This window comes from Lagenorhynchus albirostris, chromosome 7, assembly GCF_949774975.1.
Source record: "Lagenorhynchus albirostris chromosome 7, mLagAlb1.1, whole genome shotgun sequence".
Taxonomy (NCBI): Eukaryota; Metazoa; Chordata; class Mammalia; order Artiodactyla; family Delphinidae; genus Lagenorhynchus; species Lagenorhynchus albirostris.
In genome coordinates, this window is record NC_083101.1 from 5,246,291 (window position 1) to 5,273,016 (window position 26,726).

At 53.8% G+C, this 26,726-nt stretch overlaps 1 protein-coding gene and 1 non-coding gene across 6 annotated transcripts in view; both read right to left on the reverse strand.

Moving 5' to 3' along the window:
* The window catches only part of PRRC2B (proline rich coiled-coil 2B), a 58,739-nt gene that overhangs the window by 12,030 nt on the left and 19,983 nt on the right, over positions 1–26,726 (reverse strand). For 2 of the 5 annotated variants that reach the window (XM_060154022.1, XM_060154021.1), the window contains exons 10-25: positions 24,781–24,973; positions 20,719–21,022; positions 18,929–19,113; positions 16,295–16,493; positions 10,890–11,106; positions 8,205–10,268; positions 6,629–6,825; positions 5,925–6,070; positions 5,190–5,331; positions 3,575–3,657; positions 3,046–3,231; positions 2,701–2,898; positions 2,195–2,281; positions 1,396–1,500; positions 1,049–1,241; positions 164–261 (exon numbers count right to left, since the gene is read on the reverse strand). In XM_060154022.1, coding sequence (XP_060010005.1) covers positions 164–261; positions 1,049–1,241; positions 1,396–1,500; positions 2,195–2,281; positions 2,701–2,898; positions 3,046–3,231; positions 3,575–3,657; positions 5,190–5,331; positions 5,925–6,070; positions 6,629–6,825; positions 8,205–10,268; positions 10,890–11,106; positions 16,295–16,493; positions 18,929–19,113; positions 20,719–21,022; positions 24,781–24,973 — 4,597 coding nt within the window. Of the gene's footprint in view, positions 1–163; positions 262–1,048; positions 1,242–1,395; positions 1,501–2,194; positions 2,282–2,700; positions 2,899–3,045; positions 3,235–3,574; positions 3,661–5,189; positions 5,332–5,924; positions 6,071–6,628; positions 6,826–8,204; positions 10,269–10,889; positions 11,107–16,294; positions 16,494–18,928; positions 19,114–20,718; positions 21,023–24,780; positions 24,974–26,726 lie in introns of all 5 variants that reach the window. The other 3 variants (XM_060154020.1, XM_060154023.1, XM_060154024.1) reach the window with 3 other exon arrangements.
* On the reverse strand, positions 490–575 carry LOC132523948 (small nucleolar RNA SNORD62). Its single transcript, XR_009541719.1, has one exon. It is a non-coding gene; the product is annotated as a small nucleolar RNA SNORD62 (small nucleolar RNA).

Genomic DNA, 26,726 nt, shown 5'->3' on the forward strand with positions numbered 1-26,726 from the left:
ATACTGACTGGCTGCCATACGTGCCAGGTACTGAGCGTTAACGCGAGGGGCACAAAAAATGAGACACACCACGAACAAATAAATGAAGAAGGTAGGTAAATACACCGTGTGCTGCACCCCTTCCCCCACCCCCGCGCGGGGCCACCTGGCTCGCTGTCATCACCTGTTGGTAACTCTGCTGCTGAGGTATCGTCTGAGGAACCAACCGGGGCTGACTTGCAAACACATGGCCATCCAGGTAGAGAGGTGGCAGGTGGTTGCCTGGAAACAGAATCCGAGGGGGTGAAACAGGATCAAGTCTCACTGTTCCAGAAGGTGCTGGGAATCAGTGGGAGGAGGGAGTGTGTGCACTGCTGACCCTGTGCTCCTGCGTGGCCCAGGGCCCAGGAAGAGGGGCTGGCTGCAGCCTGCCTTTCCCACCTCACCCATTCACCCACGGCCCCGCACACAGGGGCCAGGGGGGTTCGTTATAAAGGAAGGCTGCCTGGGTCTCTCAGTCGCCTTCCTCTTCATCTCCCTGCTATTGAGTCCACAGTGGAGGGTCAGAAGGATCTATTGGAATTACATCACTGAGACTTTGGCAGCCAGGCCCTCAAAACCCCCACAGGCTCCCTTGGGGCACCAACATAGTGATAAGGATGGTGACAGGATAAAACTGGGCTCAGCTGATACAAAGCACTTCCCAGACGTGAGCTCGTCTCACTGGCGTGGCGACCCCACCCAGGGCCACCGTCACCCTGTGTGATGTCGCGGAGGAGGGGGCACAGCTCAGAGAGCTGCTCATGCGGCACGGTCTGACCCAAAGCCAAGTCTCTGATCAGTCCCCTCTGCAGGAGATGGAAGAGCCTCACCAAAGTCGCACGGTCCTGCTTCCCAGCCCAGGAGGCAGGTGACCTGAGCACATGGGAAGCTACGACCCCCAGCCTAGAACACGCCCCCCTCTACACACTCCTTAAGTCAAGGCGGGGGTGGTACTCAGGGCTGAGAATCCAGCCTTTCTCTCGAGTGAATGGAGAAGGCTCCCTGAGCTGGCGCGCGGGGGAGATACCTGGAAGAGACGCAGAAGGTGCGACCGAGGCCACGGGCATGGGGGGCATGGAGACCCCACCGAAGGAGCTGTAGGTGACCCCGCTGGAGGCTCCCCCGGAGGACGGGGGCTGCAGGCCCGAGCCAGTGCCTCCTGGAGAGCTCTGCTCCGGCAAACTGGGTGAGTTCTCCCAAGCCTTGCGCGCAGACTCCATCTTCAGAAGCAAGGAGGTGGGGGAGACGAAAATTACCGTCCGGGAGGCAGCGGACAGCACAAGTTAAGCCCGGGGAGGTGGGCGGGGCCGCCCGCTCCTGCCCCTTCACAAGCCAAGGCACTGGTGGCCCCGCCTTGCTCGGGGCCAGTGTTACCTTCAGAGTGAGGTCAGCGGTGGGGAAGGACATCTGGGAGAGGCCGATGGCCCTCTGGATATGATGATCGCGCCGGAGGATGGGAATACTCTGTGCCAACCCAGCCTGAAGGGGAAGGAGACCACGGGACACTGACGGGCCCAGAGAAAGCGAGACGACGTGTCCAAACGCGCCTTCCATTTTGGTCGTGTGCACTCGAGACCCCTCCAAATGGCTGCCTCCACCGACTCTCTCGAAAGAAGGCCGTGGAGAGCCTCCCTCATCCCCGCACCCCGAGCCCTCCAGCAGGGCCGCCAACTGCCAGTACGCAGGCACCGCTACGTGGCATGGAGATACCAGGTCCTGTCTCAGCCCCCTCCCCAAAAACCGTGAAAAAGAGGTCCTGGTAACACATGTTCGGAAATGCAACTGCTAGGCCCTCCTCCTGCAGTGCCCAGCGCCCACCAGCACGATACGGGGATTCTGAGAAACCTCAGAGTAAAGAAACCTGTTTAGTGCAGCATTCTCAAACATGTGCGACCACAGAACCTGGGAGGTTTTAAATCACAAAGTGCCAGATAAACCAGACCTTAGGAGTTACATTCTCCCATTTTAAGTTCACAAAACCAGAGCGTGGAACAACTTGCTCAAGGACGTGTAACTTAGCTAGAGACAGCATCAGGACTCAAACCACGTCCGCCCAACCCCAGAGCCGTGGCTGGTTCGCCCCCTCTGGTTTCGGAACACCTCACGAGGCTCTTTTTGCCCAGGGCCTGCTGGCTCGGGGACGACAGAGCTGGAGGTGGAAGCACAGACTTACATTACTGGCCAACGCGTCCTGAAGTTTGACAACTGGATTCCCCGCGGGACCAGAGGCAGAACCGGGCTGCAAGCTGAAATCAGAGTCCTGGAAAAAAAAAGGGAACAAAGCCCACAGAAATCACTGTGGCTCACCTTCTGTCAGAGACCCACGTTATTGTGATCCACAGTCTCAGCAACTCAAACACCCACTGAGCAGCGTTCACCACATGACCAAGAGGACCAGATGTTTCCCGAAGGCCCTAGAAAGGAGGCCGCCCCCTTCTCTCTGCCTGGCTCCCTGCTCGGCCTGAGAACCTGCCTGGTGTCCCAGGGAGACGGAGAACGTAGCTCACAGCACCTCTTCACCTGCAAAGCCACCCGCCAACGCTCCCCTGGAGCACTGCCAGCGCCCATGTCCCCGCTCCTTCTAGGAGCCCACCCTAAGCTCCCCCCTTCCTCTCCAAGCACCAAAGGTGCGGGGTGGCAGTTGGGGCACAGGTAGAAGAAAACAAATCAAAGCCTCACCTTTGGATTGACTCCAAATTCAATGGGGGGCACTGGCAGCACAGAGTCCACGTGAATCTCCACCCCATTGACAGGGGGGACCACAGCCCCTTGCAGCCGCTCAGCCCCCTCGGAGCCCTTTCTGTTTTTCAGAGACCGCTCATTGCCGATGGGGCCTGGTCTGTGCTCCTTGCTCTGTCCTGAGCCTTGTTCGGAATCCTTGATGGAAAAGCAGAGAAGCTGAGACGCACAGCCTGGAAATGACCCTGATCTCCAGCTGCCAAGGGACCAGGAGTCGGCAAAGAAGACAAAAGATACCAGCCCTTCCGCCCAGCCCGGCCCCTGAGAGCCAGACTCCTAGGTTACCTTCGGCTCCGACTGCTTCTGAGTCTGCTCCTTGTGGCCATCGGCCTTGGGCTCCAGGCCAGGCCCGCTCGCCTCCTCGGGTTTCAGAGTGCCGTACGGGGAGCTGCGCTGCGAGGAGGTCGCTGAGGACTCCCGAGACTCGGCGCTCAGGTCAACGCCACTGTCTCCCTGGCTGCTCTTAAAGCCCTGCTGTGCAGGACACGGGAGGGTCAGAGCCCAGGCCGCTCGACACGTCTCCCGGCCCGAGCCCACGATCACAGGTACGCGTGGGCCCTGGACGGAGACCACAAACCCACTGCGCGTGTGACCGCCGCCAGATGCCGAGGAGAGGCCCTCACGCCGCCTACCCAGGGTGGGTGCCGCTCCCTGGCCATCTCCGCTCCTCCTCCCTCCCACACAGGCCCCTCCCGCAGATCCGAAAGCAAGACTGCAGACCAGTGACGAGCCAGGCTCACTGCCCGGCCAGGGAGAGCACGGGCGGGCCTCTGGGACGGCGGCGGACGTGAGCACACGCCCGGCGGCCACTCACCTCGGCAGAGCCGGGCTCGGTGCCGGCAAAGGCAGTGGCGGCTTTGGCCCAGGAGTCGCCGGTCGAGGCCTGAATGGGGAGGGCTGCTAGGGAGGAAGAGACAGAGAGTCAGGACGTCGAAGAGGAACAACCAAGCCAGAAATACAAGCACAGGCGCCGCTCACACAAACCCAAGTCTCTGAGCCGCCCCCGCTCCCACCGCAATCGACCCATTAGCGAAAGAGGAGCTGGTCTGATACCTTCACCCGACTTCCCAACATCCTCAGGCGGATCTCGGTAAACGTGCTTCCTGTGATTTCACTGACAATGTGCCCTACCAAACACACCAGCAACTTTTCACTCACACCAGTTAGAACGCTCTATCGCTACCTCTGCTGCAGTGAAGCTTTCTGCCATAAACCACTTATTTCTACACGTTGGCGCCTCTACAAGTCTCTGAAAAATTGAAGCTGATGTTACTCAACTTCTGTTAGCTCACAGACCACCCTGAGAACCCAACAAAAGCCATGGACCCTGTGTGTGCATATGAAATCTCACATGCTCTTCTTAAGATCCAGGGGCCCTCTGAAGTCACCCACAGACCCCTGGTCCGAGCAACCAATGAGATGCTGCGGAATCCTGGAGGGAGAGCGTGACTCCGGAGTTAGCCCACTCTGCTTGAGCAACACGGCGGGTAAGTACCTTTGGGCATTTATACCATGACACCCACCACTCTCACAACCAAACTGACCGATCAAAATTTTATTAAAAATTATCGTACTTTCAGTCAGAGTTGCCTATTTCCCTGTTATTTTGCACTGTGCTGGAAGCAAGCTTTTAACCAGGAACGTGAAGACAGGCCATGAGGTAAAACTGAAAGAACCAGGCCCAGAACCTAGGCTCCTGGGTGTTCGTCACATGGCTCTGAGGTTGTCACTTCACTCTGGAAGCCTCGGCTGCTTGTAATAAAAGAGCTGCAAATGGATGATTTCTCCGAGCTCCCCCTGTACACCCTGCAGGGCCCTGCCGAAAGCAGGCGTTCAAGAAGGATCTGCTCAATTAAAATGGTTTTGTATTATAAAATGAAAAATTACCAGAAAAATAGCACTGGGTAAGAAATTTTTTCAGGGAAACAAATTTTCTAAAAGGTAAAGGCCACCTTAGTCTGGTTTCAAACCTAAGACAGCATTTGGGAGGAGCTGACAGAAACTTCCTTCTGCTGAGGAAAGAGCACACAGCACAGACAGGAAAGCTTCTGGACTCCTGTTCTGAGCAGTCGTCTGCTGCTCTTCCTCAAGGGAAGAAGGAAGGATAATTGGTGTAGGCAGAGTCAAGCCACCTCCCCGAGCGACCTCAGCTGGGCGGGGGTGGGGGCCATCCTTTCCCATCACTGGATATGGAATGCTCTCCTCTCCACCAAATCTCAGGCAGAGAAAATCTGACATCTGTTCAGAGGCTGCAGCAGCACGTGGTGCTAAGATGGCATCCAACACCCTGACTCAGCAGAGGAAGCCAGGAAACAGGTAATGCTCCGTCTGCGTTCACGGCCCCAAAGCAGGATGCTCCCTAATAAGAGGCCCCGAGCCTGTGAGGCGGCCGTGGGCCGAGCGGCTGGGCGCAGACCCCGAGCTCTTACCCTGGCCGCTGCTCTCCCAGATCTCGGTGCCCAGGCTACTGCCAGGCACAGCTCCATCACCTTGCTCCAGGCACAGGTGGTTCTGCTTTTTCGCAAACCGAGGAGGAATACGAGAGGAAAGATTTCGGCCTTTGACAGGTACCTAAGGAGAAGAAAGGTGATGCGGTCCAGCCTCGACCTCAGACGTGAAGGATAACAAGCTCTCCCCAGGAAGACTATCCCAGGCACCAGAACCACACCCCTGGAAACTGCTCCAGTGACGCTACAGCCAGCGGCGCTACAGCCAGACCTCAGCGTCAGCCAAGACTCAACCACGTGGGAACTGCAGTGCCAACCAAACCGCCCCCGGAAGCGACCGGTGGGCTGTGACCTGGGACTGCGGGGCAAGTGAGCAGTGCTCGGCCCCGACTCCGTTTCAAGTACAGAGTCGCCAACCCTCGTGACTCCCAGGGTGATGAATCTCGTCCCACTCAGGCCGGAGCACAGTGGAAGGAGGATGGACTTCGGGGCTGATGGAGGCCTGCGTCCTGCTCGGCCCTGTTTCGGCGGGGGTCACCCCGGACCAGTCCCCCTCTCGGACAGTAGGGTTAACACCATCTGCTGCCGTGGAGCCACGGGGATAGCGGGCCCTGGAAGGCAGTGCGTGTTTAATAAACATGCCTTCTTCCTCTCCTGTCTTGGGCCTGATTCAGAAGCCCCGTCCGCCCCGGCCCCGCCCACGCCTCGCGCCCTGACCTGCACGGCTGGCTCCTTCCTTCTCCTCTCTTCCTCCAGCACACGGCGCTGCTTCTTGGTCAGGACTTCGATGAAGCCTTCCCCCACCACAGAGCCCACCTCACCCTCCTCTCCGGGGCTGGATCCGCAGTTTTCAACGCCGGCATCTGAACCAAGATTCACAAGGAAAGACAGTTGAGTGGTTCCATTTACTGGGAACCAAGAATAACCCAACCCTACAGACACCTGATCTCTAAGGACCGGCTCAGCTCAGAGGCCAGGCTCTTAGCTGGCTTGGGCCTCAGCATATTCACCAGGGTCTAGGAAACCCAGCTATGATTTCTACACCCTTCTCACGGCCCCTCTAACACAGTGTTACCTCAAATCAAAGAGGCTACGGTTAAGAAAACAGTCTTCGGAGACAGACATACTTAAGTCCCAGCTCCGCTCCTAACCAGCTGTGTGACCTTGCACAAACCACTCAACTTCTCTGGGCCTCAGCTTCCCCATCTTTAAAACTGGGACACTGCAGGGCTGTTATGGGGGTTCAGCAAGGTTGTGAGCGACATGAAGGCAGGAATCCTTTCTGTTTTGCTCTTAACCCAGTACGTGCCCAGAAGCTAAGATATTCAGTGAAAGGGCAAACCCGGCAACCCACAGAGGCGGCCACGGCTCCCCATGTGGCCCGGATTCTTCTTCCCCTGAAGATGTGAGGTGACACTCACTTCCATAGTTCAGGTCAAACGGTTTCATGGTCTCTCCCTGTTCGCCTGCCCTCTGGGCAGCCAGCTGGGCCTCCTTCTCTGCCTTCTCACAGGAGGCTTCAGGGATGTCAGAGGTGGCATGGGCTGCCCGCTCCAGCGTGTAGTGGCCGCTCCCACTGCTGCAGCCGAGACCTCCAGGCAAGGTGTCATCCGGGGACCTACAAAGGAAGGAGGGTCTCGTTAGCTCAGAAGTGACCAGAGGCTGGGGAAGGAGAGAGAAGGAAAAACTGCACATGCACGCACAGCACGCACACAAGCACAGCGCCCTGATCTTTGTCACTGCCTCTCAGCGTCCCCTCCACTCAGCAGAAGCCGCTTGCTGGCGGTAGCGCGCTCTGCAAGCCCGTGTGGAGGCTGCCCCAGCACCACCGCTACGGCAGAGCCCACGGGAAAACTGCTCTCTCCCCAGCCCCTTCCCAGGGCTGATACTTCTGTCCTTTCCCACTGTGTGCCAAACCCAGTAGGGCTACAGAAAGGAGAGGGAGAAGGGGGAATGCTTAGAAAGGGGCTGCAGAACTTTCTGCTCCTCTCCTAAGACTGACCAGAGAGGAGCCCAGGCCTCGCCCTACCGCCAGCCCAGCTACTGGGGTAGAAATCAGAAGCAAAGCCAAGTCTTGGCATCTGGGGCCGAGAAAGCTAGTCTAGATGGACACCTAAAAGAACCCGCATTCTTCTGTGCTTCCTTCTTTGGGGGTACGGATTAATTACAGGCCAGGCTTCGGTGCCCTGAGTTCTAAGGAGGCTGGAAGGTGGGAAGCGGTCTTCCTCAGCATGCTGGGGCGTGGCCTGTGCACGATGAGGAATGCAGGCTGCACAGCGTCTGCCCGTGCCCTGATCCCGGGCCAGGCTTGGGCACTGAGCCGACACCGAGCAACGATCGTCACCACCCACCAAAGCCTCTAATTCTAAACGAGACGTGCTCAGCAGGCCTCAGGCAGCTCACTCCCTCCGCTTACCGCCTGGCTCTCACCAGGCCGAGGTGGCAATCCCCAAAGCGGCGCTGCTTCTCGTCACTGTCGAGAAGCAAAGCCACTCAGGGAAGAGCGATCTCTGCGGGGGCCAGGAGGCCAGCACTGCCCGTGTTCCTGGAGGACGCCGCCTGGCAGCAGCCTGGAGCCAAGGAGCCTGGTGGACTGACTGGTACTCACGAGGGCCGTGAACAGGGAGCGCCCCTCTGTGGCGGTGGCCCCTCGGCTGGACTCCGAGGAGACACACGGGGGCTGAGCTCGTGAGACAGGGACTGGGATGGGCACCACAACCACAGGGGGACCGGCGGGGCAGGGGCTCTAGGCTTAGCTCTGAAGCCACAGCAGCAGCAGCACGCCACAAAAGAAGCAGACAGCAGTGCGAGAGCCAGTGATGGAGACGCTCACGGACAATGGCCTCGGCAGGCAGGCGCCCTCCTGGAGCACAACGAGGGGGAAGGAGTCGGGGCCCTGACACACGGCGGGACACGCATGCATGAAGTGCCGCTGGGACAACCGGCTAACAGAACGACAGCAACAAAAAAGAACCCGGGACTCTGTTTCCGGTTTACCTTTTGGCTTTCAAAGGCGTCCCACTCTGATGGCTCTCATAACGGGGAGAAGTCTCACCGCCACCTGGCCTAACAGGCTTCTCCCCGAACCCTCCCGGCTCCAGCTTCCGGCTCTGTCTGTCAGCGAGGGGTCTCTGGCCGGAGAAGCTCCGCTTGGCCAGCTCCTTCTTCTCGCCCGTGCTCGCCCCGGGCAGGCCGTCGGCCTGGGGGTCGGGCTCGGGCCCGGGCCCGGGCCCGGGCCCGTCCCGCCTCTCCCGCCTCTCGCTGAAGTCGCTGCTCTCGGAGGCCGTCTCCCACTCCTCGTTGGCGTGGTCCGAGGAATTCTGGTAGGCGAGCTCGGGGGACCTGCGGCCCGTGGTGCCGCTCCTGTCCCCGGGACAGGGTCTGGGCCGGCCCGGCCACTGGCCCGCTGGCAGGGGCTGCTCATCCTCCGGCCCCCACAGGCCCAGGGCCTCCCGCTCCTGCCGAAGGCGCCGGAAGCGGGGGGGCTTGTCCTGGCGCGGGGGCCGTCTTCTCCTGAAGGGCCGGTTCTCGGCATTTTCCGAATCTGCTGCGTGGTCATCTTGGAAGAAGGCCCTCTTGTCCTCCACACGGCCATCCTCGAAGCCCCGGGTGCCCAAGGCGTCGGGGTGTCTGTAGGCGTCCGGGATGTAGTCTCTGTCTGAGGGCCGCCGGGCCCCACACGTGTCAGGGGGGCCGGACTCCTGCCAGGAGGCGACCAGAACCCGGCTCGGCCAGGGGGCCGCCTCCTTGGCCGCGAAGGTTCTCCGGCCATATGCGCAGTTGCTCAGCCGCGGGGGGAGGGCGCGCCCGAAGGCCCGCGGGCCTCGGTTCTTGGCCTCTGGCCCGCCGTGTTCCTCGGGGCACATCCTGCCGGACCTCCAGGACTCCCTGAAGTCACCCTTCCTCCCGGCGGCCTCCTCCCTCTCCGGGAGCGCGCCCTCGTCCCCGGTCTCGGCGCCCCGCTGCCGTCGCCGCTTGGGAAGCTCCTCGTACTCAGAGCCCTCGCTGTGGGTCTCACTGGCGATCCTCCGCCGGGGCTTGGCCCGGGGGAAGTCATCTGCCAGCCCGAACTCTCGCGGTCCCCGGCCGCGGCCGCTCCTCTGGCTGCCGCCATAGAGGCCCCGCGCCCCAAGGACGCCCCCGCCACAGAGGCCGCCGCCCGCGGGCCGCCCGCGGAAAGTGAACTCTCGGAACCCGCGGCCGCGGCCCCGGGCCTGCCCCCGGCCCCCAAAGGCCTGCTCCTCATCAATGAAGATCCAGTTATTCCTCCTGGTAGGGGGGGTGTGGCTGGCCGCCCGGGCCCCGTCGGGCTGGCCATCCTCCTCCGGCCGGCTGGCCTCGCGGCCCAAGGCAGCACGGGCCGAGCCCCGGTCCTCTGAGGCGGCCGGGGCCACGCTGGCCAGCGCGGGGGCGTTCTCTTGGTCCTGGTCCTCGGCCGCCTCGCAAACGGGCCCCGTCTCCCGAGCCAGGCGGGCGCTCCCCTCTCCCAGCTCCGGCTTCACCTTGTCGAGCTCCTTCTCCTTGTCTTCCACCTTGAGGGCCTTCAGGACGGGCTTCTTGATGGGGCCAGACCTCCGGGTCCTGCTGGTCTGCTCCGGGTGCTGACTGCCGGTGCCCCGGGCTTCTGGTGTCCACTCGGGCTCCAGGGCCGGCTGTTTGCCAGGGCTCCCTTCCTTCTCCCAGGAGGAGACACTGAAGGACAGCTCCTCCTGGGGCGCCTCTTTCTCGACCCTGGTGTCTGGGTCGGCGGCCTTCGGCTGGCGGCTCACGTCCCAGTCGCTATACTCTGGTTTTTTCTCAGCCGGGGCAAAGTCGGGCTCCAGTGTGGAACACCTGAGGTTTGGGGTGTGACTCCCAGGCGCGCCTGCTTCCTGAACATTTTCTTGGGGTGGAAACAAAATCTCCTGGCCTATTCTTTGAGAAGAGACACAGCTGTCAAAGTCTGCTGGGGCCTTCTTGTCAAAAGCACTCAAGTACTCCTCCCCTCTCTCCTCAAGGAGATCGCGCCGGGCACTTACGCCCCCTGACCTTCCAGGTGAGGCAGAGTAAGAGCTTTCATTCCTGAAAAGGAACCAGAAAAATCAGTCAATGTGATTGGAGCCTGGTTCCTGGGTTCCATGCTGAACACAGTTTAGTTTTAAAAAGAAAAAAATTTTTAAAAAAAAGAAAAAGAAAAAAACATAGGCACCAACATTCGCTCTATCTTTAAACAGGTCTCAGAGATGCTGGGCCATGGGCTGGTGGCGGCCCCTGGAGTCCAGAGAGTGAAGAAGTCAGTGGCCGGTGGACTCAGCGAGCAGCCGGGGATCCTCTGGTTCACACAAGCTGGAGCCGGGGCGTCCGCGGAGAGGCTGGGGCGCTGGGCCAGCACAGCCAGCTCGCCTTTACTTTCACAGGAAGGAGCCACGACACACGCACTCAACCCCGCATGCCCTGTGAGGCCCCCACCCCTCGGCCCTGCCCAAGGTTCCGCGGGATTTGCCTCTGACGCCAGGATTTCTCCCGGGCCCTCAGCTGCCATCAGCGCCTCTCACACAAAAGCATCCGGCCATCCTTATCTCACTCTCCTTCCCCAGGGGGCACCATCTCCTGGGACAGGGCCTCTTCCCAGAGCCCTATCTCAGTGAGGACCTGGAGACCCCTCCTTCAGTTCCAGGTCAGTAGGACCAAGTTTCGCCTCACCTGACATGCATGTCCATGGCCAAAGTGTCACTGGATTTCGGGTGGGGGAGCGAGTAGCCCTTGCTCTGCAACGCCATGTAACCCTCGGGGCTCCACACAGGGGCTGCATCGATGGTGGTCACTTTCCTTTCTGGCAGTGGGGGCACACAGCTCTGATCCTCAGAGCGACAGCCAGTTCCACTGAGAGAATCCTGGGCCATCATGGGTTTCATCAATCCTGAAGAAGGCAAAGAACCAATCAGTCACCTCGTTTAGCAAGCCATGGGTCAACCACAGGCCCAAAGGAGACAAGCTGCCCCAACTCTCACATGGACCCCACCTGTTTAACATCACTGAGGTCCCATCTTTCTGATCACAGAACCTCTGAAGGCACACACACATGCTATCTGAAAGGCCTGTTCAAACACCTGTAAGGTCCAATGCTAGCTCCTGGATGAAGAGCCCCTGTGTTGAAGGCTATAAAAAACTGGCAAATGGGGCTTCCCTGGTGGCGCAGCAGTTGAGAGTCCGCCTGCCGATGCAGGGGACACGGGTTCGTGCCCCGGTCCAGGAAGATCCCACATGCCGCGGAGCGGCTGGGCCCATAAGCCATGGCCGCTGAGCCTGCGCTCCGCAACGGGAGAGGCCACAACACAGTGAGAGGCCCACATACAGCAAAAAAGCAAAAAACAAACAAACAAAAAAAACCAAACTGGCAAATGGAAACTGGAACCATCAAACGGGAGAGCTCATGGGTGTCAGCGGAACGCTGGGGGGCCAGTCAGCCAGCAACGCAAGATGCCTGAAGGTCTTCTGCACAGACACAAGGAAGATGAGCTACGCTCCAGGGAGCCTACATGCGACAAGGAGCCAGCGTCTACCTGCTTCCAATCCCCTGCAAGAAGATTCAGAAAAGGATTGGGGCTTTAGCTCCTTTTATTTCTACCCCTAAGCTCGACAGTAACACTCCACATTTTGTACATGGAAGGGCAGTGGGGGATACACAAATGACACTAAACTGTTAGCTGGCCCGAGGAGACTGGGACATGCTGATGTCTCAGTCCTACCAGATATAAACCAGTCAGGGAAATGGCACCCCCGCCCTCCCCGGGCCCCTCTGTCCACGTCTATCAAACAAGGGGGCTGGGCTGCTGCAGACGACATTAAAGGTCTCTCACTGGGCCAGATTCTGTGGAGAAAAGAAGATCTGATTTTTCAAATACTTCACAAAGCTAATTATTGGCCCCCAGTGTTTTTCTGCCCATCTTTTGAGATAATCTGACCAGGAAAATGGTTCTGCATTAGACCAACGGCTTTAACCTTTCTTTTAGCTGTGGAGTGCTCTGTTCCAATGCCATCAATATATGACTCCAGCACAAAGTTAGGCTGAGTCAGGTGATGGTGGGGATCCTCTCTGGAATCCTAGAACTACACACCATTTATTAAGTACTGACTACAAGGTGTGCGGAACTGCTCCACACTGTACACGGACCTATTTTTGACAATATGGCAGCTCATATTACCTGAAAAAACCTCCTGTCACAAAAATGCTGGACAAAACACATGAAACATTTCACTCGCAGAGCTCTGTTCCCCCAAAACCGGGAAACCCCCAGGGAGCTGAAACCACAGCCACGGCCAAAGCCACAAGCTGGTGCTCCCTAGAGGGGAGCCAGGGACACATCCATCAGATTTAGTAACCTACGGGCATGCTCCTAAATGCCCCCCAGGACAGGAGACGGGGCTTTTCCGCACAAGGCAGAGAGCTGCAGCTGAGATGCTGCTTAAACAAAGGCCCTCAAAGGGCGATGCCCTCAATTAAAAGGTGCATCAGAAAAATATATGCTCTTTAGTACAGGGAGATGACTGAATTTGTGTCTTGGCCCGGGCTAGGGTAGGGAAAACAGTCCTCCGTGAGGACTTTCATAGCCACATGCCAGCTTTCATGCAGGTCTGGAGGTAGGAGGGTGAAGTTCAGATTTATACCCCTAGAATGTTCCAGAAACTTCCTGAGTTAAAATAAAGGGTAGTTCTAGGCTGGCAGAAGAAAACATAAAACCACACTGGAGGGATATACCCTCAAACCAAGCTATACTAGATCCCCACGATAAACAAAGCTCTGCTGAAAATGAACTCACAATCCAAAATTACCAGAACACTGTGTGGAAAACAATCGCTATGAGTCCATGGTAAGCCCACGGGATTATATACCTTCCTCAAGAACTTCAGGTAACAAATTAAAATGTGAAGCACTAGAAAATTATGTTTTAAATGATTACAAGCATAAAGGAAGGAATTAAAAGCTTACGAAAAATATAAGACACAAGAAAAAATGACAGATTTGAGGAAAAAATTCTGGTAATAAAAATACAGAGTCACTGAAATTAAAAACTCACTGGACAGTAAAAAAAAAAAAGAAAAAAAAAAAGAGCAGATCAGACACAGTTGGAGAGAAAAGAGAATTGGAAAATAGTTGAAGGATTTTCCCAGAAGGCACCACAGAGGTTAGCTCTCTTATATATTTAAGAGACTTGGAAGGCAGAATGAGAAGGCACAAAATAATCTAAGTGGGCGACCTAGGAAGAAAGGATATAAAGAATGAGGAAAAAGCAAAATCTGACATAATTAGAAGAGAATTTTCCAGAAGTGATGAAAGACATACATCCTCAGATTCGAGCACTGTGAGTTCTAAGCAGAATAAGGTAAGGATACATATAGATATATACCTAGACACAGCATACTGAGAAGGAACTACAGGAGACCAAAGACAAAGAGAAGATCTTAAAAGCAGCCAGAAAGAAAACAGTAGATTACCCAGACACGAATCAGACACATGAGCCAGAAAACAAGGAATACTATCTTCACAGTACTCAAAGAAAGTAACTGCCAACCTCGAGCTCTATACCCAGCTACACTATCATTCAAGAGAAAGAGTGACATCAAGACTTTCTCAGGCGAAGACTATCTACTGCCAAAACAACTTTCCTGAAGACCTGGACAGAATGTACTTCGTGAAGAAATAAATGGAACCCAGATGGAAGGATAAGCAGCAAAGAAACTAGTAAACATCCAGGCAAATCTGAACAAGAACAGGTCGAACAAAACAACAAATAATAGCTGATTTGGTGGGCATAAAAAAAAAGTGGAACTAAAATTCCAGGCAAAAATAACAAGACTGATGAGGAGGTAGTTAGAGCTCAGGTTCAGGGTAACGATACTGATTAGCTTTTGCTAAGTCAAGGGTACATGTTAGAATTTAATGCAACCATTCACACAGTAGAAATAGAATGTAGAAGGAAAACAAACAAAAAGAATAGGAAAACTTATCACCAAAAAAAGAAAAAGAAAAGCATAGAAAAGAGGGATAAACAGAAAGCATAAAATAGGAGAGTAGGAAATCTGAATATAATAATCCCAATAAATCTAAAGGGAACAACTTCGGCAACTGAAGTCACAGAGCTTCAAAGTGGATAAAACCATACACACCTTACACGTACAAAGATATTCTCCTCCAAAAAGGGCTCAGAGAGGCCTGACGGTAAAAAGTTGGGGGAAAGATACCACATAAATACTAATCGAAAGAAAACTGGAATAAAATGATTACCAGGTAGAGTAGACATTAAAGGTAGAAAGCACAACTAATGATAACAAAGGTGCTATAAGAAGATAAAAGGAACAAGATGAAGTCCGGCTTCCAGACAGATAAAGCAAAAACTGACAGGTTTACAAGATTTGACAAAATCCACATCATGGTGCAAAATGTTCACATACCTCTTAGTAATTGATCAAGGGGATAAAACATTGTGATGATACAGACATTTGTACAGCACAATTAGCAAGCACGATGTAATGGACCACGTCCAACTGGAGAATACATTCTTCTCAAGCCCTTGAGTGAAATTCGACCTGCCACTTCTTTTAAAAATAAAGTTCTACTGGAAAGCAAACACACCCATTCACTCACTATTGTCTACAGCTGCTTTTGCTCTACAACAGCAAAAATGAATAGCAGTTCAAAGCCTAAAATATTTATTAACTGGCATTAACAGAAAAAGTTTGTGACCGCTGGTCTGTATCATACAGACCATGTTATCCGACCACGCGGCAGCCACATTAGAAATTAACACCATAAAGATGGTATTAAAACTTTACATTTGGAAATTTTACAACATGCCATAAAAAGTCACTCAAAAAAAGATAAAATCAGACTAACATTTAGAACTGTACGATAATAAAAATGTATCTTAAAACTCATAGAGGCTCATAGCTCAGGTGAGACTTAAATACATGAGAAAAGTCAGAAACTAATGAGCTCATCAACATAATCAGTTAGAAAAAGAACAAAATACTTTCAATGGAAATAATGAGGGGGAAAAGAAAGCAGAAGTTAATGAAATAAAAACCAAATAAAATACAGGAATTAAGAAATCCAAAAGATGCTTTTTAAAAGTAGCTTTAGGGGTTTCCCTGGTAGCGCAGCGGTTGAGAGTCCTCCTGCCGATGCAGGGGACGCGGGTTTGTGTCCCGGTCCGGGAAGATCCCACATATCGCGGAGCGGCTGGGGCCGTGAGCCATGGCCGCTGAGCCTGTGCTCCGCAACAGGAGAGGCCACAACAGTGAGAGGCCCGCGTACCGCAAAAAAAAAAATAAATAAAAAAATAAAATAAAAAATAAATTCAATTTATTTAAAAAAAAAAAAACCAGCATTAAAAAAATGGCATTAGGACTTCCCTGGTGGCACAGTGGTTAAGAATCCGCCTGCCAATTCAGGGGACACGGGTTCGAGCCCTGGTCCGGGAAGATCCCACATGCCGCGGAGCAACTAAGCCTGTGCGCCACAACTACTGAGCCCACACACAACTACTGAAGCCCGTGCGCCACAACTACTGAGCCTGCACTCTAGAGCCCGCAAACCACAACTACTTGAAGCCTGCGCACCTAGAGCCCGCAACAAGAGAAGCCACGGCAGTGAGAAGCCTGCATACCACAACAAAGAGTACCCCTGCTCGCCGCCAACTAGAGAAAGCCTGCACGCAGCAACGAACACACTATGCAGCCAAAAATAAATAAATTTTTTTTTAAAAAAGGGCATTAGACAAACCTTGGGAAAGACTAATCAAGGAAAATAAGAGAGAAAACACAAAGAACATTAAAGAATGGAAAGACGGACAAAACAACATGGCAGAGATATAAAAATTAATTAAAGCAATTTACAATGCATAATCTTAAGGTCTCTTCCTGACGATTCTTTGTGCGAGGTACTACCGTACCCTCATTTTGGGAAGTAAAACTCAAGACTGGATATGTGACTTGCAAAGAGGTCAGACTGGAATCCAGGTGGGTCTGTCTACCTCCCAAGGCAATACCCTTAAACACCACACTGTCCTGAGTTCCACAGGGATGGCCCACTGGACCACGGTGCTTACCCGAGGGATGTAGGGCTGAGGGATAGAAATCCACTGGGGTCCGAGTGGGTGGGATTCGTGGGTCCATGTAGGAAGGCATCATCATCCACCTGGGGTCGAAGCCCAGCATCTGAGGATGGTGCGGGTAGAAGGTGCGCTGCGGGTGGGGCGGCGGAGGGCACACCGGCTGCCAGTGCTGCATCCTGTACAGCTGCTCCTGACCAGGGAGAGACACCCAGTTGGGCAGGTGCTGCGGGGCAGAGAGGCAGTGCGTGTGCACGCACACACACTCTTCCAGCTTTCCATCAGGTGGCAGAGACAACCCACCCAGAACAGAAGACCACAGAGGGGAGGCCCCAGGGACATTACAGCATTCAGGCTCTGGCTCTCTCCCAGGACTGACGGACAGTCGTGCCATCATCACAACTGGGCCCTTAGGCTCCTCTGCAGGCTGGGCTTTCATTTAGATCAAACACTCTCCTGGAGCTGACATGTGACCGGCACAGCTCCCAGGGCATATCTCCCTGTCGGCACCGCCACCAGACGACACTCCTCCGCCTCCCCTCCTTCTGCCCCTTCAATCCACCCTCCTCACTCCGACGCCCTGACCACGTCAGGAGTCTTCAAGGGTCCTCCACAGCTCTGCCTCTAACAGCCCGAGTCCGACAGGGCTGCACATGACCTACAGGGCCCTGCGGGTCCTGCCCCACCCGCCTCTCCAGCATCGCCTCCCACGACTGCCCCGGCCCTCTACTCCACACACCTGCCTGCCCACCCGCCCGCTTCCGGTCTTGGAAACACGCCGGGCCCTCTGTTCCCTCCGGCCCCAAACCCGCTCAGCCCTACCCATCCTTCAGGTTTTGGCTTAAAGAGCACTGCCTCTGCGAACCCGCCACAGTTCCTGAGGCAAGACCAGGTCCCCCGTCCTCGGCTCCCACGGCACTGGTGCTTCTCCTGTGTAACTGTTGTTGGTTGTTTCCCTCCCTAAACCAAGAGACTACATGCCAAGTTCACTGCAGTATCCTCACCTCTACCACCAGACTTGGTAGGAAGAAAATTCACTGCACAAAAGGACACACGTAGAGCATCAATAGAGTGTTAAAAATCAAGAACCTGGACCCAGTGAGGATTCATCTCAGACCCTGCTCCACAGCACCAGTGACCTCCAGGGCTGCCCTCACAACTGCGTCCCGAACCAGCATTCTGGCAGGATGCAGGTGCAGAGTCAGACAAGGAGGACACACCCTTTCCTGCCAGCCGGCTGGCACAATCCCAGCCTGGGCTGGATTCCCTGGAAGGCTCGCCAGGGCTCAGGGCACTTCTTCGGAGCACTCAGAACTCAGTAAGCAGAACTCCGCTGGTCTCTGCCCACAGCTCCTCCTCCTGTCTAGACCCCAGCTCCCCAGGGAAGCTGACCAGACAGTCTGCTTTCCAGACTCCTTCAGGCTGCTCTGACACGTCAGACTTCTTTCTAATCTTAAGGACGGATTTACCTGTCACTGCCCCACAGAAGAGTTACCTAGAGCAACTGTTACTACTGTGTCTGGCTCGAGTTACTCCAGAGATCTCTCCAGTCAGCAGTAATTCTTCGCCAAGCCCGGGAGTAACTGCACGGCGCCTGCTCACAGCACAATGCTACACGAGCACAATGAATGTAACTTACTGCTTAGAGCACAGGACATGGTGAGCTTCTGGAATGCTTCCTAGGAGCCCAAGGAAAGTAGGGTCTGGGGGTGAACGTTTTAAAGGCAACTAAAAGAGATTCTGGGGAAAGGCGGAGACTTTGATCTGTGTCTCCAGGGCACCCACGTTCTGAAACTTTTTCGATTATTAACAATAATTTACTGCACGCCTAGCTGCTGAACTAAGTAACGTCCACGCGTGACCTGTTTCCCACCAAAATGCATTGTTCATCAGTAATAAGCTTCACCGATTATGCCTGTAAGACAAACAACTGCTGGTGAGTGGTTCCAGCTCAGCAATATCACCAGGCCTGTGAGAGACTGCTGGAATTACAACCATTACCCATACGATCTTCCTCAGAGCAAAGAGTAGGTCCTTCGTAAGATTCATGGAGCACCATTAAAGATGACATTGATCACACCGGTAAACCAGTTTACAGGCATCATAGAACCCTCACCACTGTGCCGAGAGGCAGGGACTCATTCCTTCCGCTTTACACTGACCCACCCAAAGCCACACACAGCTGAATAAGCTGCACCAGCAGGACCAGAACCCAAAGCTGTCTTGATTCAAAACCTACAAACCTACATTCTTAACGGAACGCCAACACGCCTCTCTCGGAGGCTCTCCAAGCAGCTCGCAGGCCTTCCTTACTCCTTGGGAGGCACCCAGGGTGCAGCCGCTGTCAGTGTAGGGAGTGGCCACCGTGTGCAACTCTGGATGAAAACCACTCAGGCACCACTACCCAGTCCTTACTGGCGTAGACAACAGGGTCCATGAACTGCCACCAGGGGCTTTCATCCACAGGGGCTGACGCCCCAAGGCCCTCACCCCCGCACCCCTGCTGCTGACTGGCGTATACGAGGGTGGGTTTCTATTGTCTGTTCTACTGGAAGGGGGCGTGGGGAAAGGAGAGGGGACAGCCACTCCACGGGCAGGTCTGTTCACACCTACTGAGCGACTCCTGTTTACCTGCTGCTGCTGGCGCTGGAACCTGGGCGGAAGCGACTTCTGGTACTTGCTGAACTCCTGCGCGGGGGACCCAGGCTCCCTGGCCCGCTCGTCACTGCCGCCGCTCTGAGCCACAGCTGGAGGAGCTGTAGGGGCTTCTTCCGAAAACGTGCTGGGGGCTTCCTGGGCAGAGAACTCAGGGGAGCCTGCAGAACAAAGAAGCAGGGAAACGGCCCGGTGAGCTCACCAAAGCTCAGCTGAGCGATGTCCAGGGCAGACGCTTTTTCCGGTTGGCAGTCCTCAAACCCGGCACTGTGCTACATGCTCCCCACGCACAAGCTCACGGACTCCCCCACATCGTCATCGCTCCAGAGGGGAGAAAACTAAGGGTCGAGAGATCAGAGGAACCGCCTGAGGGCACACAGTCAGCAGAAGAGCCGGGATGTGGTTCCGGGTGGGAGGGGCTCTGTTAAAACAGACCCCAGTAAAGCAGAGCGGTCGGGGCTCAACAAGAGCCCCACATCCACCCTCCACCCAAGGCTGTGTGAGCCGGCCGGCCAGGCAGCCCCGCTGGCCCGTGTCCTCATCTGTTCAATGAGGGCAACAACTGCACCTACCCCACCGGGCCTCCGGAGAATTAATTCGCTGAGACGATCCACATAATGCACTTAAAATAGTGCCTGACAAGAAGTAAATACTCACCACAGCCTCCCATATCACTCTTCTCCCTGAAAGTCCCCTCTTTCTTGCCCCATCCCAGCTTTGCATTCTTTTTTTTGTCCAGCTTTATTGAGATATAATTGACATTTTGTGCTCTTAAATCTACCGCAGGAGGCAAACAAACGCCAATGCAAAGCCTTGGGGACCCAGCGTCCCAGCGGAACACTGACAGGCAGGGCAGGTGCAGAGGAGCTCAGGGCACACCCCACACCCGGGCCCAAGCTCGCTCCCCGCCATCTACTTCCTGGACTCTCCACTGCCCCCGCTCAGTGAGTCCCTGACACTGGGCCCAGGCTTCACTCAGACTTCAGTGACAGGACATTTATTTACAGGAGGACAAGGGTCGATTTCTCTGAGTTCCTCGGCCAGAAGGGCTCTGATGGCCATCGTATCACCAATAAGACTTCCCTCGGAGAAGCTCTCAGCGACTGAAACTAACATCAGGCCCCTCTCTACTTGAGAGTTGGTTTTAGTTGATTCAAGAAAGTCACAAAAAACACAGCTGATCCCGTTCTTTAAAACTGCAGCAAGAGACGCCCTCCACTGCCTAACGCTATTCAGCGTCTCTTGCGCAGCCACGCGATCCACTCCTCTTAGAATAACTGTCGGGGAAAATGTATGCTGACAAGCAGGCAGGCTTCTTTCAACGTCCCGAGAGAGATCCCGTGCTCCTACTGAAGTCCTCCGGCACCCGCGTCTTCAGTCGAGCCGGGTGGTAACACCGGCAATGACAAAACCGGTGGCGTTGCCGTGAGGACGTGAGTGCTTTTCTGCATCTAGAAATCGCCAAGGGCTTCGTGCACACGCTCCCCCGTGGCCCCTCAGCATGCGGGGAGGTACAAGCTCTCGTCAACCCACTTCACAGACTCAGGAACGCGCACCAGAGACGTGAGGCGCCTGGATAGCTGGTTTAAGTGGTAGAAATGGGATGTGAACCCAGGCACCTGGCCCAGGCCGAGACTCTTAACGACCGGGACCCCCACACATCAGCTGTGAGCCACGGTGGTGCTACAAAGCCAGGGAGACGCAGACAACCAACCAGCGACACAGCGTAGGGTTTCCAGGTCATGGGACGGGGCCCTACAGCTCACCTCTGCGGACAGCTGGGCCATTCTCCTGTGGGGTGCCTGGAGAGTGGGGCGCCTCCTTCCCCGCCGGCTCCTGGGCCCCGCCCGCCTTCTGAGCCCGCCTGCACTTCTGGTCCAGCTGCTTGAGTTTGGCGGCACAGGCGGCCAACCTCTCCTCCCGGGCCCGGCGCTCCTCCTCTTCCCGGCGCTTTCGGGCTCGCTCCACGGCCTCGGACATCTCCGACTGGACGAACTTCTGCCTCGGGGGTGGCTTGTCCTCTTTGTCCTCGACAGACTGCTGCCGGAACACACTGCCCACGGAGGACTTCTGCCGAGAGGAGACGGTCTCAGATGAAATGCACATCAAAACCCGGGCACGGCGCCCCCAGGATGGGATGGGCTCTCCTTCCCAGGACCCTCACGCCCCTTAGAGAGGCAGCGCGGCCCCGCGGCAGGCGGACCTGGGTTTCAATCCTGCTCTGCCCTTTACTATATTTGGAATGAGGCTTGGGTGAGCGCCAATGTTCTACACCTTAGTTTCTCGTTTTGAACGGTAATAAAGGAAGCCCTCGGGATTGTGAAGGTACATTGAGTCGTTTGCAAAGCACTCAACGCCGTGACAGACACGCAGGAAACACTGAGAAAATGGACGCTCTCACCACCACTACTGAGCACACAAGATTAGGGCCGCGGGCTTCCCCGGCGCCGCAGTGGTTGAGAGTCCGCCTGCTGATGCAGGGGACACGGGTTTGTGACCCGGTCCGGGAGGATCCCACATGCCGCACAGCGGCTGGGCCCGTGAGCCATGGCCACTGAGCCTGAGCGTCCGGAGCCTGTGCTCCGCAACGGGAGAGGCCACAACAGTGAGAGGCCCGTGTACCAAGAAAAAAAAAAAAAAAAGATTAGGACCTCCCCAGCTAAACACCAAGAGCAGGAAAGCACACACTCATCATCTCTTAGCCACAAAACTGCTCTACTGCTTCTCCCACGACAATACATACACCTCTGGATATGAAGAGCCACAAGAAATTGAAATTCACACTCAGACATAAGGTTTCAAAGTGATTCTTTATATATAAAAATAAATAAACATCTCTAAAAACATCTCTTTTGGATATTTCATCCACTTTTGAATCTCCCGCTCGTTGTCAGTTACTGGACAAACAACCAGGGTGCCACCAATGCAGCGTGAAAAACTACCAACACTGGAAAGATTTCTCACTGATTGGCAGGAAGTGAAGCTGCAGGCAGAACATGCAATAATAGATGACGGGCGTGTTTAACTGGACCCCAGCCACTGGAATTCCAATGAGGTATGACTAGCAAAAAAAAATACACAACTTCCTGTTTTGAGTGGTAGTTACACAGATGTATATAATTGTCAAAAAGTCATCAAACATAAAAAAACAAGATCTATGCCTTTTTGTGTATGTTAATTACACCTCCATAAAAGCAATATGTCACACAGTGACTGTAGCCAAGGAGTTTTCTCCTAAAAAGTAACTTCTCATAATCCAGAGACAATTGCTACAATCACAAGATTATAAACTTCTAACTTAGAAGCACGAAGGTACTTTTTACCAAAGTGTGCACTCTTCTCCTTTGCCCTTGACCGCTGCCATCTGCCCATGCTCCATAAAGGCTGTGCCCTGTCTCACCCCACGGCTCATCTATCCCATGACCTACCTTATCCCCTGGTGTTCAGTACATCCTTGCAGATGATCCTTAAGGCCTATCCCTGACTATTATTCCCTTCAGAATTTCCCAGAAATGAAACAGCAGAATCAAAGGCTATACTCTTGAGGCACATCATCAAGACTACAGATGTGCCTTTCAGAGCTGCCCGAAGATGAGCTATCATTTTATAAACTAAATGTTCTGCAAAATATTTAAAGTGTGAAAATCTTTTCAGAAATTTGGATCCATAAAAGTTATAGAGATTTTATCTTTGTTGACTCTATTCAGATAATTCAGTGTTGTTATAAGCAGATAAAAGTGAAATCTTCTTTTGAACACTGAGCAACCCCAGTATGTGAATGAAATTTGGACTAACTGCAAGGTAATTTACAAGAGTCGTATTGTGTCTATCTTCACTTGCGTCCCCTGTACCGAGCACTGTTACTTTATACCGAGAGGCGGAACAGGAGCCCTTTAAATAGCAAAGTGCATCGAAAAGGGCAATTCTGCCAAAGCGTATTTAAATTAATGCCTTCCCATCCCCAGCTCTGCCCCTCCTGCTCAATTCAGTCCAAAAGTCACGCGAGGTGGCAGAACAAGGCAGGCACCTGGTGCCCGGGAGTCAGAGAGCTCAGGGCAGGTGGTCAGAGCCCAGGGCAGGTGACGAGAGTGTGCACATGGAGATGTGGCTGGTGTGGGAGCTGGGGCCCAACCAAGCAGGGTGAAGAAGAAACCCCTAGAAGAGATGGCCCAGCAGGGAAATTCAGAGCCACGTGGAGGTGGGGTGCACTGACATCTGAGTGGCTGAGGAGGGCACCCGTGCAAGGGAGAGAGGGTGGGGGCAGAAACAGGGAGCCTGACCGAATAGGTACAAATACTAGGGACAATGGCAAACAGCTAGAATGACCTCTGAGGAACTTGAGATATCCTTGTGATTCACGTGTGTGTGTCACATACCTACACTTCCTGACTCTGTCCACGGAGAAGGTCCAGGAGCTGTGACACTCTAACAGCAATAGTACTCCTGGTGCCCAAATATTAGTTTCTAAATATCATTAAAGGCTGACTCCAGGGCCAAGGTAGCATAAGGACAAAAGGAGCTTAAAAAAAAACTTGTTCTATCAGAAAGCAAGGAATTCCTCAAAAAAAGAATGGAGATGTAAAAAGCACACAGCTGCCAGCTTGAAGAAGCTCCCAAATCAAAGACAATCTGAACATCAACAGAAACAATGAGAGCAACAGACTATAACCCACTGATATTAATTAATTAAAATTTGATGAGAAACAGGATATTCGTAGTCTCAGAGTAATTCCCCACAAAATTGCTATCAATTACAAATCTGGAAGAGTGTGTGAAAGTTCCATGGTGTGAAACTTGGTAGCCACCACCTTAATCAAGAGATCAAAGTGAAGGTTGTCAGAACGGGCAGAGTGGAATCACGGTCACCCAGTAGGATGCAATGAGAAGAGTCAGTGACAGTTTTGAGAGATTCTAGCCAAAAAAATGGAAACCTTGAACCCAATCATGAGGAAGCACCAGACAAACCCGATTTGAAGTGCATTCCACAAAATAGCTGGCTTGTCATCTTCCCAGGTATCAATGTCATGAAGGTTTAGCAAAGGCTGAAAAGCTGCTTCAGACTGAAGGGAACTCAAGAGCAGGATACCTGAGGCAGCGTGTGACTCTGAACTGGATCCTTCTGTATGAAGAATATGAATGGGACAATGGGTAAAAGTGGGATGGAGTCTGAGGATTAGATGGCAGTGATGTATCAAAGCTAATTTCCTATATTTGACTGGTTACCTAGAGTGAATGTTATGTTTTGGCAGGAAATAGATACCAAAGTGTTCCGTGGTGACGGGCTGATCAGGCTGGCGACTTACTCTTCAAATGGTTCAGAAAAAATACTCTTTGTATTACACCAACTTTTCTGTAAGTTTGTGACTGTTTTCAAAATTTTAAAAGAAAAATTTTAAATCAAAAAAAAAAAAAAAAAAAAGAATGTCCACCTAGGCTTTTTCAGAAGCCCAACCACTGAACTCAGTGAGACATAAACACACAGGACAGCCAACTAGATGACCTGCTGGAGTCTTTGCCTTGGACCTCCGGGGTGTGTGTGTGTGTGTGTGTGTGTGTGTGTGTGTGTGTGTGTGTCTGTGTGTGTGTGTGTGTCTCTGTGCGTGTGTGTCTCTGTGTGTGTGTGTGTGTGTGTCTCTGTGTGTCTGTGTGTGTCTGTGCGTCTGTGTGTGTCTGTGTCTGTGTGTGTGTGTCTGTGTGTGTGTGTGTGTCTCTGTGCGTCTGTGTGTGTGTGTGTGTGTGTGTGTCTCTGTGTGTCTCTGTGTGTGCGTGCGCGCGCGCGCGCGTCCCAGCTAACCACAGGCACGGAACCCCTGCAGCGCCCACGGTACCTGGTGGTCAGGGCCTGACACCCAGCTGTGAAGCTTCCTAGAAGGCGGCTGAGGTTCTGGCACCTTCCGGACGACACGGGTTCTGCCTCCTGTTTCGCCCCAGTCCTTTCCTTCGTCTTGGGTGCGCTTGGCATCAGCACTGTCTGCAGAGCTCACTGACAATTGCCGCTGCCTCCTGGGGTCCCAACTGTTCCTGGGACAAACCACACAGAGCGTTAGTTCTCCCAGTCGGCCCAAGCATGGTCTGGCCTCACTGGTCAGGCCCTTAGGAATTCCAAAGTTGGCTGTCTACATACCCATTTCCTTCATGAGCAGACCTACCCCGCACCCCCTCTATAGGTGAGAGGATATGCCCCGAGCACCAAAATCAGCACCAATGTTTACCAAGTCAGCCTTACACACACCGCTCCTGGCAGGATGCCTCACACCCATTACTTTATTTACTCCAAAAAAAAAAGTCTCTACTTCCCCCATGTTAAAGAGTTGGTAATTGAGTCTCCGACAGGTTGGGGAGCTGTTTTCACAAGGAAGAGCTAAGAGATTTGAGCCTAGGACTCCCACTGAAGGCCCTTCTCTTTACGCCACAGCTCCCGCCCTGTGCTCTGCATAAAGGAGTTGCTTAATAAATGCTCCTCGCAACAGCACAAGAAGGCTCACTGGCTGGTTCATGATAAAGAGCAGGAGGAACAAAGCAAAGCACACACAGCGTGGAAAAGGAGGAGAGAGATGCCCAGCGGAGGCTACGGGAAGGCTCAAAACCGAAGGGAGGCCTGTGCAGTGCTCACCTTCACATGCCCCAGTGTAAACAAAGGCCCTGGGGCAAAACACACATGTGCATCTACTCAGCACCTCTTCTTCAGTGGTGCCCACTAAACCCAGCAGGAGCGCAGAGGAAGGCAGGGAGTCAGACCTGGCTAATGTATGTGTCTGCGCAGGTGCGCACGCACGCACACACACACACACACACACAAGCACGCACACACATACACACACACACACAAGCACACACGCACGCACGGGAGGTGGAAGGGAGGTGGGGCGGGCGACGATCGGGACACCACAGACTGGGCAACAACTGCTAGCGGCTCCGGACTGCAGTCAGAGGCGGGCGCCCACACGAAGCCTCCTGACCCACCAGGAGAGATCGAGTCTGCAGAAGACAACTAAGGAACAGTGTGAGGGTGAGAGGGAAGGAAGGACATGAGCTGGCCAGCCTCTCGATGGTGCAGCAAAGAAAGGATGTGGGTCCCAGTGGCCCCCAGAGACAATGAACAGGAAGGGATGGAACAGGAAAGTTTCAGGAACCCATCGTGGATGGGAAATAAAATGTCAAAGAAGACTGGGGAGCTTGTAGTGGGAGTCTCAACCAGCTCAGGGGAACACACTGAGGTCGTGGCTGGTGGACTCAATTTGCTGTGTCCTTGGTCACAGCCAGTGGTGAACTGGGTCCAAAACCCAGGTCTAACTCTTTCAGATGAACATTCAATTCACATCAACTCAAAGAGACAAGAAGAGAGTGGCCTGCTGCTCCAATAAATCTGCAAAACTTTGCTTGCCATTGATTTAAATTCTTGATCACGTCTCCTTCTGAGCTTAGTGTTCCAAAAACTGACCCACAGATATTTATTTCCCAAGTGCATCCAAAGCTTCAGTTGAACTCAAGCAACATTAAAATAAATTACAGAAGCCTCAATTCTTTAATTGTTTGTGTATCATCTGAGAGAGTGGCAGAAGATCATTACCAGCTCCCTGCGCAAGAGGAGCTTTGAAGCGAAAGATGAAATAACAAAGACTTGCAGACCCAACTACATAAACATTCAATTACTGACAATAAAAGAGACAAAGGCAAAAATATTAAAGCACTAATATCTAAGCAATATAAAACAGTAATCACATTTTAACGGAAAGCAGAGTAAGTCTAACAGATAAATATACAAAGGAAACAG